The sequence below is a fragment of the Gadus macrocephalus genome, chromosome 2 (genome assembly GCF_031168955.1).
Source record: "Gadus macrocephalus chromosome 2, ASM3116895v1".
Lineage (NCBI taxonomy): Eukaryota > Metazoa > Chordata > Actinopteri > Gadiformes > Gadidae > Gadus > Gadus macrocephalus.
In genome coordinates, this window is record NC_082383.1 from 6,979,918 (window position 1) to 6,995,419 (window position 15,502).

Consider the following 15,502-nt stretch of genomic DNA (forward strand, 5'->3'; position numbering starts at 1 on the left):
TTATTATTATTTTTTGACATCTTGAACTTGGATGTCTGAAAACGCCCAAACAGAATAGCTTATCATCCCCTTGTAAAAGTGGACCGATAGCACTGCGTATGCTGCAGTCTGTCGGAAGGGTATAATACAAAGAGAATACGATTTGAACATTCTTTTAGCTAATTACATAAGTGCAGACCTGCAAGTCAATCGCAGTGATTTAAGTTGATCAAAGGATGACAGCCTATTTAGAAAGACATACCGAGCATAAGATTTGCCAAGTCTGATGAAAAAGAACATAGTTTAGAAAAGTTTTGTTTCGTTTTATCCAAGTTTTTTATGCACAACATTCAAACACCTAAAATGTATTACAATAAACTACGATAATACCGTTTCTAGTTGCAGCAAAGCTTGCAGAAGTGACGTTAATAAGCCTTTAGTACACTAGAACTGATTCATTACAAATATTCTGGCAGTGTGACAGTGCAAACCGATTTTTTTTGTCCTTTTTTTTAAGCTGGTTAAGAAATCGCATAATATAACATGCAATAGATCATATGCTATAATATCAACACAAAAACAAAATAACCATAAACTTTTATGAGGGTTGCCCTCCCGTGAGCCAATTGATTTCCATCCTTTTGAATGTAAACAAATCATTTTCCCACCCTTGCAAACAGCAAACGGTGTACCTGGAGATGGCATGTTTGTTATTTTCTTCTATCAAACTTAAAGCAAGAAAATGCAGTTGTTGTCGTTTAGTTTTTTTTACACAGTAGAAGGTCGTTTCAATTAGAGTAACCTAAGCACAATACACGGTCGTAATTATTAACGCAACAAGCAAGTTTTAACCACAGAATTCTTCATTCACTGACAAAAAAGATATCACTTAACTGTTCAAAATAGTCTTGTCCCTATTACGTGTTTGCATACTTCCAAATGTTTACTTGAAAAACGTTTTCATAGCAGACTGATGGTGAAGCTGCACCAATCGAGCTCCACACAGGTTTGTGTGTGGTGCATATCAAAAGGGGTAGAAGTCGGACCACGGGCGCTGACTAAATCTGTACTATTATAAATCGACAGATATACTTAGTTGAGTGAGGATCGTTCCTCTGTAACGCAGGGGCACACGATCTCTTCTGCCGTTAAAAAAGAGACATGTTTCGCACCCGCGCATGAGAGCCCGACTACCACGTTGACTGCTTGGACGTGAGCTTGGAATCTAAAAGGCAAGGCACTTAAAAGAGTGAGAGGCCGATATGTCCTAGACACAATCAGTAGGCGATCTACGAGATTCACAATAACCGGCATTCGCAATACTAATAGCTAGGGCTATACATAGGGTTATACCTCTACGTGAGTTAAAAAGGACCGATTGAATAACTGCCTTGCTGAGATCACAGCTGCTGGTTATGCCTTAAAAATTGCATTTTAAATGTGCACTTATTTGATTGAAATTGTATTCATTTACCGATTAAAATAGGAACTAATATGAACTCCTCTAACAGATTATTTTTTTAATGAGAGAGAGAGAACATACCATGATCTTAAAAAGGAAACCTATATCATTATGCTTCACAGTTTGCACAAAACTTCGAGAAATTTGCTTATTTAAGAAAAATATAAACCTACAATGCAGCTTAAAGCAAATGTCTATACATCCCAGGCCGACAAAGAAAAATAACTTCTGGAAAGTTGGTCAAAATAATGATGCTTGACTGGGTATAGTATACACATACTACAAATGATTGCTACTAAATATGTGGGCTTGAAAAAGTAATTGACTAAGGGGAACTGAAAAAAGGCTACATTTGTAATTTTCTATATTTCATTAAGATGATATAAAAGACACAATTTCTACATCAGTAAATCTTAACAATTTATGAGTATTGTACCGCATGTAGTGAATAAGGGTGCTGTTTTTTTGTTTTTTTTTAATTTTAGTGCTGAATGCACATTTAGTTTTGGTCCCCTTAACAGATAGCCAACCAGAGAGAGCAACACTCCTGAAACTAAATACCAACAATACTTTCACTGTGTGCTTCATCCTGAGGTCGGTAGCTTCAGGAAGAATCCCTCAAATGACTTATATAATAGGCCTTTTAGTTAATAAACACTTTGTTACATCATGCTCCATCTACTCTGCTATATCATCCAGACAATTGATAATATATCATATCAATTATTATAGAAATCAATTTGAGTGGGTCTAGAAAAGTTATATTTTGTAGTCGATGTGGTTCAAAAGATTCAATTTGTGATATGCGAAAAAACTATGGCAGCATTAGTTAGCATTTTTCTGAGATAAAATTATTCAAATACTTTGAAGACATCACCCCAGGGGATGAGTCAAAACAGTGTGCTACTAAACTTTATCATGAAAGTAGCTAAAAGGATGTCTTTGGTAGGCTTGTTTAAAAATATTATTTTTGTTAGTTGTTTTTTTCAGTTTTAGGAACATTGTCTGTAAATCAATCTAAGAGCAGTATATGATGGTGGACCATCTCTAATCAAATTATTGCCCAGCTATGACACAATATTGTTTTGTCTCCAAGATACTTGGGTTGGGGCTCGAGTAGGTTTGCCAACTTTGGTTGCCAATATGAATAAATACTGTTGAAAATGATTAACTTGGCCGACCATTATCCCTCAAAGTACTAATATATGAATACATTTTGTGTGTTTGTATCAGTGCATGCAAGGGTGATTGGACTTCCATCATGTGAAAGAACTATTTCCCAAAAAACTTGAACTACCCAATTTGTAATAGTTATTTGACCAGTCAAACATCATTAATCATATGTGTATCAAGTTACTATCAAAACACAAATATCAATTTTAGAAAAATCTAAGCATAATGTGAATCCGTTTTTTTTATATCTTTACTAAAAGCTAGTTCTATAAATAGTACCCTTGTATAATTGTACATCACCACTTTAAAATCTTTGTTCTACAGTAAGGACATTCTGTTTTACTAGGCGCACAGTTCTCACAAAGTACATAATGTTGGCACGGTTGCAGTACAATGCAACGATCATGCTTTTGGCAAACTATACATTTCTTTGACTGTAGCTGATATATTACCTGTTGGAAAGGGAGGGAGAAATAAACATTAGTTGCAACTTTGTGTAAAAAAGATAAAAACAAAGAAATAGCCTACCGACTATTTATTTGATTTTAATTACCGGTGTAATCTTTTTTTTAATGACAGAAATGACCCTTACCCCGTCTAGTAGCTCCAGGTCCTTGCGCAGCTGGCTCTGGATGGAGTGGAGCTTGGACAGGGGCAGCTGGTCCAGGTCCCCGTGACCACGCAGGAGGGGCGTTCCGGGGCCGCGGCAGAGAGCGTCAAAGTCCCCCTGGGTCTCCTTCAGCCTGCGCTCCGTCTCCTCCCACCTCTGCTCCGCTAGCTGGCGCTCCGCCTCCGCCGACTTCACGCGCTCCTTCGCCTCCAGCGCGTCTTTCTGGCACGCCTCGCACGCCTGCCACACGACAGAGGAGGCGGAACGTTGCGGCGCGAGGATGACTCAGTCCTGTGTTCCCCCGGTTCAAACCCAGCGCAGACCTAATCCGATCTAACCATTTCCTTTGGTTGTTGTTGCCGCCATGCCACTACAACTACATTTAGCATCCGAGATTAAACGGCGACATAATCAAATCCAACCCATTTCCTGCGATTAAATATGCTAAAAAATAAGACCCGGCTGCATGTTTCGTTGCATCATTGCTTAAGTTTGGAAAATCCAAACTTTGGCGATCCCTCAACGGTGCCAAACGCAATCGGATGTGGGAGGGAGGCGCTACTACCGACCTGCTTGACCTGGTGCCACGCTTCCTCCCACTGCTTCAGCTTCCTCTTGGCCTCGTCCAGCTCTCTGAAGAGGCGGGCCAGGTCCCCCCCGCCGCCGCTGCACCCCGATGTCAGGCTGCTGAACACCGGCGACGGGCTGGGAGAGAAGTTGCCGCTCACAAAGTCCCAGATGCTGCTGGCGGCTCCGTTCAAACCTGGCGGGGAGCGCGGTGATGGAGGGAGACAGTTTACCATGGGTGGTGCAGCCAGAGGGACTCAGTGAATCAGGACACAGGTAATTAAGGGGTAAGAAGACTAGCTAGGCATCGGGCTCAAGGTTGCCTGCAGGTCGATTGAGGTAAATAGACTCTTTTCGACAGGCGTATTCAACAAACACAGGTGGCGCACATAACACAAAGTTGCAAAGTTATCTCCTTTTTGCAACGGGAAACATGTTGGGTAGTAGACTGAAATACTGTCTCACAGGGATTTGATCAGATTCTACTATTCTACTAACAAGGCGCTGGTACATAAAAAGAGCAGACCCATAATACGTTTGTCGAATGATATCTGTATTTGTCCTCCAAGGACGCCACTGTGAAAAGGGTCTACGGGGAACAAACAGCACTGATAACATCTCAGTGAAAGGGGGTTTACCCAGTCACATCTCTTTATCATTGTTGGTTCAATAAGAAGAAACCCAGGCGTCGCCATGGTACCCACCTAGGGAGTTCTGGGACGAGGAGGTGGGGGTTCCCAGGAGGCCGTGCTCCTGCTTGGCCAACATGGACGAGGGCTGATGGGGGGTCTGAGAGACCACCCCCCCGAGCAGGGACTGGGAGAGGGACTGGGACAGGGAGCTCATGGGCGAGGTGGAGAGCGATGACGAGGAGTTAAAGGAGGAGGAGCGGCCCAGGGAGCCCGGGATGTTAACCGGGGCCGATCCGGCGAGCAACCTTTGACCTTTGGGGAGTGGGGTGGGAACGCACAACGGGATTAGCAACACTTCACTTCATGGTGTGAACCTCAAAATCTAATATCTTGATTAAGTTGAGCGTAGTCCTACTTGCAAACCCCACTTGGTCCTCTTGCTCCTCCAGATCTTGTTCGAGAGACGCGACGTTGATGTCACTGAAGTTAATATCTAGAGCCGAGCCTGAAATGAAAAAAAATAATGTTTTATTATAATTACACATTGATCACATTTAATAAGTAAATGGTTGTAGGATCAGTAGGATCATTACACGTAATGTATACAATTTGGTGAACGCTTTTACCCAAAGCATCTTATAATACCGTGTGTGCATGCAATCTTAGCCTGGGTGATAGCAGTGGGAGTCAAACTTTGTCACCCTTGCAGTGTTGGTGCCCAGCTCACCCAATTGAGTTAGGCGGGAGAACACACACACACACACACACACACACACACACACACACACACACACACACACACACACACACACACACACGTCTATATTTATCGTTTATATAACAAGCCACTACACGTGTTCCTTAACCACGTCGCCTTCTGCTTTGCAGCATGTCGAGGCGTGACTCACCAATGACGGACTCGACCGTGTTGCTCCCTGGATAGAAGGGGGTGGCCTTGACGTTCATGGTGGACAGGGTGGTGGGCGAGGAGCTGTCGGAGCCCATGCTGGAAGCCAGGCTCGATGTGACGCTGGAGGTGATGCTGCACGTTAAGGGGTTCCCTGCGGAGAACACGGCGTTCTGCTGCCCAGGAAAAGAACAGGACTGTTCAGAACCCCATTGTTATGCGGCCGATGGCGAATTATAGCTTCTTTGTGTGTGTGTGTGTGTGTATGTATGTGTATATATATATGGATATGGATATGGATATATATATGTTATATTTTATATTATATTTTATTCTTAATATTTATTTATTTATTTGTGTATGTATATCTGGAGTTCGTGACAAAAATAATTTCCCTCTGGGATTATTAAAGTATTTATCTATCTTTATCTATCTATCCATCTATCTTTAGTTGAGATGTAAATAGAACAGCGTTAGGGATGAGGCTCATTTCGGAGCGCCAACGCCCACCGTCTGTTTGGTCTGAGGTTGGATTTATTTCAGCTAAGTGTGTTTTATATCCACAACATTATCATCCACTTTATGCAGTAATTTCAGTATAACTCAAAGGGCGCCGTCACTGAAAGATCTGGTTCAAATCTTTAGCCATCCTCATCATCAGGGGCACATATTGATATACAACATCATCCATAGTGCTATTTCAGTATAATTTGAATATGCCAAACACTACACGTAATAGACAGATACTAACCTGCTTGTCTGAGTCATTCAGCTTTTGATCTCCATGTCCCTCATTCGTTATCTGAAGAAAGAAGACGAAGAAAAAAGGCAGCCCTTTTAATAACTATTAATATTAATAGTGCACAAAACCATTACCGACATGAACATTTTCTTTGAAATTTGCAAGTTTTATATCTTGGCGTATTCATTTCTGAAAACTTTTAGAGTGGGGTTTGCAATTAATAAATTACACACTCGTATTCAAGACCGTGGGCACATTGTTTATATACACCAACTACTAACTAGATACTGTAACTAGACACACACAAACACAACTCCTAATTGGTGACACGACAAAAAGGCTCAACACAAAACGAGTTCAACTGACAAGGAAGAGGAACACATAAAAAACAACTCAAATCTAAATATAAGAAGGCGGGGCTAGGATATCAACTGTCCTCCTGAAACCAGAGAACAGTGCACCTGAATTTACTGTCCCACACCCGAAACCTGAAGTGGGGGATGGACACCCGCTCAGAGAGAGTTTGTTATCTTAAAAGTATATAAGTGCATGGTTGCCATGAACTGGGAACTGGGTTCCTTTTCCTGGACACAATTAAGTGTGGCTTGAGGGGAACGCGGCTGATATGTTTGATCCACCGATCAATATAAAAAGGTTAAGAATACTAAAGGGTAGCGCAGAACAGAACTGACAGCCTTATCAAATAAATATGAGAGTGATAGCATTAAAGTACAGCTGACTCTAAAAGCAGAGGCAAAAGACAAACTTTCTGGCCTGAATTTACTGTTACGCAATACATTTCCGGAAAACACTTCTAAAACAAAACTCATGATGGCAGCTGGGAAAAGATCTGTTCTCATCTTCACCGTTTTTTTCCAATGCATGTCAAGCTACCAATTTGCAGTTTTTGCTTATAAATTATTTATGTTCAATATTCATCCCCCTTTTCTTTAGCAACTTTTGTCCCATTATGACAAAGCACAGAGAGGGGCACATTTTTCTCGCCCCAAATATCAAACCACCCATAAAAAAACAATATCTAGGTCCTCCAGATCAATGACTGGAAACCGCCAGGTATGTGTGATGACAATAACAACAACAAACAAGCTACCTGGCCGTTGCTGCTGCCTGCAGGAGTGGAGGAGCTGCCTCCGCTGTTCCACTCACTGATTGGACACTCGGAATACTGCTGGGACTGGGAGCCGGACTGTATGGCGCTCAGCAGGGAGCTCATCGTCTCCTCTGCGGAGGGGATCCCTAGGAGGAGACACGTGCATTGTTTGAGGGCCCACAGTCTTAGCCTACACTCCACAGGGTTCAATGTTAGGCGTTTAGAAGGGACCCTAGTTTACTGCAAGGAACCTGTAACGGCTCGTCAGCATGACCCCTAGTATTCAGATGGGGGCCACTGAAATTAAAAGTGTATGTTTCTTTTGGAGGAAGGAATTGTTTTGCTTACGTTCCACGTGAGCAAAAGCACAGAATGGTCCTCTTGGACAGTAGCCAGTCTGCCTCATGTCGTTGCATTTAGTGGATTTGTAGATCTTAAAACAATGAGGCAATGAAGATAATCAGACAAGTAAGAGTCAGTCAAATATTATTGATATGATAATAAGAAAAGGCTATTCGGTCATTATTAATTCCTGTATCGTCTCACACACACACACACACACACACACACACACACACACACACACACACACACACACACACACACACACACACACACACACACACACACACACACACACACACACACACACACACACACACACACACACACACACAATCTATCTATGAAAAATCATGAAATATGACCACGATAAGATGCACATCTAGAATAACTTCAGATGTATAAACAAAAAGAAAGAACAGGATTTCCACAAATACACAGTGTCAACAGCACAGCATAAAAAAACAATGACCAAGCCTCCTGTCAATCAATCATTAAAGCATTCAATAGTCACTTATTAACATAGCTGTAATCACAGCACAATGATGACAGGTTCGTTAAATGATTTAAAATCAACCCAACTCGTTCAATTGAATTACAAAGCAATAAAACATCAAATAGAGTGATATTAATATTAATGGCTAGAATGAGCTATTAGAACTCGTCCTTTCAGACAGTATACATTAACAATGTTATTGAAAAATATACATTTGTAGGATTTGTGTGAGAAACACTGCATTCCAAATCCAAGCAATTACAAGAAAAAATGATATTATATTAGTTATAGTCCAGCAGGAATCCTATTGACCGACCTCTGGGTGAAACTGCTGCTCTGTGCGGGAGTGACAATACTGGCAGCCATCTCCACTGTCACACTTGGAGGGCTCGCCCCACTCATCCCCATGCTTCACATTGGGACAGGGTGTCGACCTGGACGACGATGGGGGGGGGGGACCGTCCGGATACAACACAACATCAACAACACCACCACAAATCACGGGGGCCTTTATCATTTGATCACATCCCTGTAATTTGAGTTTAGAGTCGAGACTTGGGTCACCTGTACTTGTATTTGCGGGGGTTCCTTCTCCGGTCTCTGCTGTTGTGATAGTGCGGGCAGGCGTAGCCCTGCCTGCACAGCCTGGGGGGCTTGGTGCATTGCTCCGTTTTGTAGTTTGCTAATACAAAATTGGTATCTGCAAGGAATAAGGCCCGTGTCATTCACCGACAAAGTGCACCGTGCAGAGTGACGGAACAACGTTTGAATGAACAGCGAGTGGGAGTGAGCGGACGTTGTGTCTCACCGTGCCATCGGGGGTCTTCCGTTAGAGTCTTCTCTATCATGGCCTGGCTTGCCAGGACACCAGGCTGGAGGTCTGGGATACCTTCGCCCGACCCAAGCTGCCCATTCTGGAGCGCCTCTTGTGCTTGAAGCTCTCTGTGGGACACAAGCGGATGCAGACTGCGTTAGTTCCGTTGGATGACACAAGTGGATCAAGTGCACAGAGCTTGTTTTACAGAAATAATCTCTATTCGGATGAGAACTCTCAAGTTATTTTTCAACGTGCACGAGCAGTTTATTAAGATGTCAAATCAGCTTATAACCCTCCTGACCACAAGACGCAACAACTTAAGCATGTTATCCCAGGTATGATCGATAAATATTTAAAATAATTTAAAATGATTGAGGTAACATAGGACCAAAATCGTCCGTGATAATAATGCTGACGCAAGGGCGGTTATTGACTTAACTTAACAGAATATTGTAAACTCTTCTTGGCTCCCACTTTCCAAAACCTTGACAAATCCTTCAATAAAGCCCCCAACTAACTGGCCGCCAACTGCCATAGTACTAAAAAGACCTGTTGAGCGTATTCGTTACAGACGGTACACTGGCCATTATATGCGTGCCGGGTTACTGTTGTGTATGTCGTTGTGTGTCCATGTCACCTGATATCATAGACCGGGGGTCGGAGGTCGTGGGGCCCATGAGCAAACGCACAGTGCAGACCATTCTTTACACAGTGCCCACGGGCGTCCGTCTCGTGTATACACGTCCCCGTCTTGTAGTAGCGGAGGTGGTACTTGCGCTCTGTGTCACCAGTGGTGCGGTGCAAGTACGGACAACTGAAGAAACCCAGGACAGGAAAGGACAGAGTTTGTTTGTTAATGAGTTATCTTCAAAACAAACAACCATGCAAATTAAATCAAGAATATAGGCAATATGTTGTGTCCGGCTTTTGATTAAAAAAATGTGGAATAAAATTTTGATCATGTATGAATCCTGTTGAGATATCAACATTACAGAAAATGTGATGCTGTGCTGCACATTTTCCTGATGTGCTGGAACTTGTTGTTACAGTTTCCTGCTTCAAATTAGATAGTGACAGCGAGGAATAACAAGAAAGAAATAATTTAAAATAACACCATTATAATTGCATATCATTGGAAGACATTTGTGATCGTGCTGTTTTACCAGTATAATGTGAGCACTCAGGAGCACACAGAGTCAAAACCTTCCTCGGGCTAAAGAGAAGTAAGCCTCCGGAGTTCACACAATCTTAATTTTCTGAATAGCAACAGTTGCTATAGCAACAGATAAGGTCATACAAAAATAGCAGTGATTCGTAGTAGAGGGATAGTAAAGACTGCAGCAGATCATTCAGGAGTCAGTCAACATTTACTTAAAGCTTTGTGGAGCAACAAAGCCCGTTTCCAATTCCAGATGTGCATAGTTGTGGTGAAATATAATTGATAAACGATCCTGCTCTAACGGTATGGCTAAAAACTGTAATGTAGTCTAGTGCATTCAACATGCTTTTCGGATAATGATTCAACTGTATAATGCATATTTCATTGTTATAATAAAATAAACCGTGAATATGGAACACTTGTGTACAAAGTAAAACGCTCATTTGAATAACAAAAATAATTGTAACAATCTATTAATATTTCAGTACATACATTATTGTAATTTCTGTTTCATTGAGATATCATTTACCCAATCATACGAACATGATGTTTCTGTTTTGGCAATATCAACTAAAGACCTTTTCAGGAAACATAGCATTAATAACACAAACATGTGTATATCTTTAAGGAATAACAACGGTTTAAGTCAATTGAAAGATTGTTTACATAATATTTTTGGTGACTCTCCCGAAAAGTTAAATGACCTATACTTGGATTACAAAGTGAGTCAAAATCAACAAGAGCTACAAACTATATTTGCTTCCAAAGTTCTATCTCTGACATAAATCATTGGACTCTGAAAATAAACTTTGCATAAGTCTTTCTGATTAAAGCGATGCTTAGATTGAAGGAGGCACTGCTTACAAATGCGTTTGTTAAACTGCGGGTTAAAGAAACACATGGTGGTTTATCAATCATGTTAACCTGATGACTTATACAAATGTGTGTTCTGTCCAGTAATGCAACAGTTGCTTTACCATCAGAAAACTCACATGTGCAGGGGCCAAGCACATATACAGTGTCAGCACAACACGTTTCTGATTCAGATTTTCTAGATAAATGTTGGATTTAAATAAACTGATAAAGAATCAAAGAAACTGAATCAAAAGGCGGAAACTAATGTTAATTGTGTTTCATGTACATACGCAAAATAGGCTTTAATAGGTTCACTTTCATAGATTATTATATGCATAATTCATTAATAACTTAAAGCAAGACTAAATATTGTGAAACAGCCTGCATATATTGCTTTGAGAACATTTGCATGGCAGTCTTGGGAGAAAATGTGTTGCAAAAACAGAAACTTTTTAGGAAATGAAACTACATTTCATAAATGTATTGTACAATCGTATGGGTCATTGGTGGCATTGAACCGTTCATAAAGATGCATTCAAGTAAGAATGATCTACGAGTTATATATGCTGACAGCAACCGAGCAAGTATGTTTACATTCTAAACAATATATGTTGGCCAAACCTAAATCAGAGTCCCTTCAAATTTCCTTCAGCACTCATGCTTTTTACAGTATGTGGGCAATTGTAGCAAGTTATTTTTGTGGGGCTGTTTCAGTGAGGAGTGAAATAAATTTGGCTGGATTGTAATCAGCAGCACTACCAAGGGGTTATTTAACTGCACAGCAGGGCCACTGCATGACATAGCAACTGAACAAATGGCTCTGTTAAGGTATAATCAAATGTAAAACCAAGGGTTCGTCTTTTTTACTACAAAATAACAAACACAGAATTTGCTTCCTGAGCTGGGCCACCCACAGCTTATAATCTACATTGAGGTATCCTCAAACAAATCTTAAATATTTCCACAACAGGCAGGTGCATTGGAATATTTTGTTGATTTACATGATGCTGATTTTGCCATTCCATTACCTGCTGGCTTATCTGACCAAGTTATAAATAGTTGTAAACGAATGGCCCTCCACAATACCCATATAATTACTGATAACATTTTTCTGTGTGGAACATTCCGAATGTTGTGGAGAAACAAGATTTCACATGAAAGTTGGACTTACTCGTCTCCATCGGGACATATGCCTGTTGTCTCGTCATATTTTGTGCAATAAACATCGGGACTGTAGTTAAAAGTCCCATCTCTTCTTCGTATGGGCCGTCTTCGCCGCTGATTAAGAAAATGCCAATGAAAACAGGTAAAGGGTCTATGTTGCGTGCACTTGTGCTGGAGGAACAACGGGCACTGTTCTGTTCTGAATTCCTTCAAATAACTGAAATAAAGATGAGACTTTGTTAGTACTCATTCCTTTGCACATACTCATTGACTGTGACAAAACAAAGAGTCGGACAAAAATAGTAACATTTCACGTTGTGTTGTTGTGGAAGCTGCTTCAGGTTTACCAGCGTGTATTGGCCATTTACAAAAGTAGTACGCAGCGATTCGTACGTAACACTAGCAGAGGCGCGCTGAGCGTACGTCAAGTAAAGTGCGTAACAACAAGGAAGGAAATAAGGCCAAGCTATTTACAAGCAAACTGGATAGCGAGTCAATGGCTAATCGTTTAGCGTGGCAAGTTCACGCTTCGCACTCGAACAGTTATATCAATGCTAGATCAACACCGTATGGTAATAGTAAAAGTCAGAATCAACTAGTCGCTTACATTTTATTTTATTATGCGTCGAAAACATTATTGCTGTCGTGGTATTTGCTAATGTAGATAGTCACAAAGCCAAAGGAAAGCACCATGTTCAACGCAGAACAAAGAGTTTCACCAAGCAAGAATTGTAAATGCATTGTGCTGCATGTAAAACGATCATATACGTTACATATTGCCAACAGAGTAATTTTCTGCTGTAGCTTTACTTACGTATAGTGAGTAGGCTTCTCGGTTTGCGGAGAAGCATTGGCCGCCGTTTTCGAAACCGACGGCATTTTCAGTCAAAAACAATCCAATACGCATGCGCGTCATCCTGCTGCTTGCATACCAAGCAGAGCCCGTCCCCCACGCTCCTAACAAGCAACGTGCGCCCTGTGTGCCTTTCTCAATAATTATTATCTATTTACTGGAAGGCCACAGCAGCCAAATTCATTCTGTTTAATTGATAATTATACGAAAGAGATTGTCGTTTATTCTCTTTGATTTATGGAGCTTGCTTGTACTACAGCCACTTAGTTTATTTTTCTGTTATTTGTTGTGCTTACTGTTTGTTTATTCATTTGCTTGGATCTTCTGACATGCTATATCCTCAGCAGCGACAACTATATATTTAACAATATTTAGCATACATATATCATGTTTGTGTGTGTGTGTGTGTGTGTGTGTGTGTGTGTGTGTGTGTGTGTGTGTGTGTGTGTGTGTGTGTGTGTGTGTGTGTGTGTGTGTATGCGTGTGTGATTGCGCGGGTGTTTGTGTGCGTAGTTGCGTCTGTGCACGCTCCAAGACACGCAAAGAGGGTAAGGGAAAAATAATAGATGAGGTATAACTTATCTGAATATATCTGAAAATAAAAAAACAATGGAGTCAACTTGTTTGTCATTGAATTTAAGTATGTATTATATTGCAGCACATGTATATGACGACCCCTTTCTTTGTCCTACAGTATATCTACTAAGCTTGTCTATTCTCAGCCCTTTTGCTGAAAGGAGTATTAATACACTAATGCAATTATAAATCGGATCAATTATTCAGCTGTTGAAGCCTACGGCGTGTGCTTCTTTGTAATTATGCATAAAGCGTGGGCTATCTTGTTGTAATTACTTTGACTTTCTCCAGTACCCACAGCTTTTTCAGCCTGCAGTTCTGTGACCACACAAGACCTTTGCCGTTAAGGGTATGTATGCCACACGCTTACATCAGAATGGCTCAAGCAGGAATGTTGTTTTAAGATAGTTAAGTTAATTCGGCTAATTAATGGTAGCCTTAATGAGTTTCTGAGCCTTAGATTCAGCATTAAGTAATTTTACATTGTGTTGTTTATCGAACTGAAATCCCTCCTTTCCTTTAAAAGGGTTCTCATCTTTTATTTGTATTCTTATTATTAGTCACTAGAAGTTTCCATTCAAAGCCCCCCTTTATTGAGTTAGGGGAAGCATCTCATGATGACATCATCGAGAAAGCGAAGCCCCATACTTTGGAATGAGTTGATCAAATTGTGAATATCCAACTCCTCAAACGTCAGCGATGGCCGATATGTTCTGTGGAGATGCACACGGTCAGTCGCGTGATGTGCTGTGAATACAAGAAAGGGGAAAAGTCTGCCACCATTGTCCCTTGCATGACGTCAGTACCACAAACCCTTAACCTTACGCTGTAGTCCCAGCTGTTAACACAGTCCTCTGTAAAGCCCTTCTCACAGTGTGTGTGTGTGGTATGTATGTTTGTGTGTTTGAGGGCAGGAGACAGGGACATGGGGGGAATAAATTATAAAACATAGAGTTTTCCACTGCATGGTTGAACATAGAGTTTCTTGGTTTTGAGCTTGTTTAAAAGTTTTACAATTTTGGTCTTTTTGCTTGCCAGAGTTTAAACAAATACTGGCCAAGTGGCTTTAATATGTAACCCTACATTATTTGACCTGCCAAATGGTCCGATCTATCGCCCATTGGCTGGGGAGCCTTTTTTTCCATTGATGGTATTCAGAGGCATCCTTTCTGTTTCTGTTCCTAAGACTTGCTGTCCTAATTGAACACACCTTTTTGGAATCCAAACATCCCATAAGCGTCATGTACAAGCCTGTCTGTCACTCTCCTCTAGAATTCAACATGCCGTTGCATCAGGGTGGCCCCGTGTGGCACCTACCCTACCGCCCCCCCCCCCCCCCCCCCCCTAAATGGTTGGCCGAGTTCTCATTCTGTGATGTGAACATTCTCCACACTGCACTGCAAAGGCTGTGTTTTCCCCCCTGTGTTATCAAGGGCCATCCCTATTGAGTCAGTCTGGGTACGCCACTGAGCAGTAGCACCAGCGTCACAAACAAGTAGAGCATCAATAAAATGGCATTCTCAAGGCAACAACACCACCCTGTGAGAGACTTTCCCAGGCTGCTTGTTACAGCTGGAACAACATGCTCGAGCTGGAGGTTTTCTCATTGCAGACATCATCAATAGCTGCCTGCTCTATTAAAACAGCAAACACTCACTGCTCCAAGACCGCAGAGCGATTTCAACTATTGGTTAAGGCGCAAAGTTATTCACCCAGGATGTGGGAGGCTTCTCTTGTTGAGTTGTGGAAACAGTTCAAACCAACCCAAATAACTGAGTAAAGTGGTTGTCATTAGGGGAAATACAGTCAATGGAAGGTCTACAGTTTTGAGGTTTGGGCTTTTACCTTTACTGGTATGATGTACCGTAAGTTGTGTCTTTGTACTGAACCCATCACCTTGCACCTTTGTTGAAAATTGTGTTTCTAAAGAATAAAACAAATCCAACTTCAGAATGAATGGATTTTTCTTTCTGTACCAATTTAGTCTGTGGAAATAAAGGTAAAACTATTTACTCTAATGGGCTAATAGCTGCAGTGAAAATTGTCCTGGAGCTGAT

General features: G+C 41.3%; 1 protein-coding gene across 5 annotated transcripts; it reads right to left on the reverse strand.

Annotated features, from left to right (window-relative positions):
• Positions 1-12,969, reverse strand: unkl (unk like zinc finger). Of its 5 annotated transcripts, none has more exons than XM_060038098.1 (15): positions 12,831-12,969; positions 12,024-12,130; positions 9,476-9,652; positions 8,830-8,963; positions 8,586-8,721; positions 8,338-8,455; positions 7,532-7,616; positions 7,184-7,329; positions 6,082-6,132; positions 5,332-5,503; positions 4,839-4,928; positions 4,496-4,735; positions 3,794-3,987; positions 3,207-3,464; positions 1-3,066 (listed from the first exon to the last, which is right to left on the reverse strand). In XM_060038098.1, the coding sequence occupies exons 1-15, from the start codon at positions 12,930-12,932 to the stop codon at positions 2,911-2,913; spliced, it is 2,166 nt and encodes a 721-aa protein (XP_059894081.1). In that variant the 5' UTR covers positions 12,933-12,969; the 3' UTR covers positions 1-2,910. The 5 variants fall into 5 exon arrangements, with proteins under 5 accessions (XP_059894081.1, XP_059894073.1, XP_059894065.1 ...); XM_060038090.1 differs by having other exon boundaries at positions 5,332-5,506; positions 12,831-12,966; XM_060038082.1 differs by having other exon boundaries at positions 5,332-5,506; positions 8,592-8,721; positions 12,024-12,233; positions 12,831-12,966.
• Between the last annotated feature and the right edge of the window lie 2,533 nt (positions 12,970-15,502).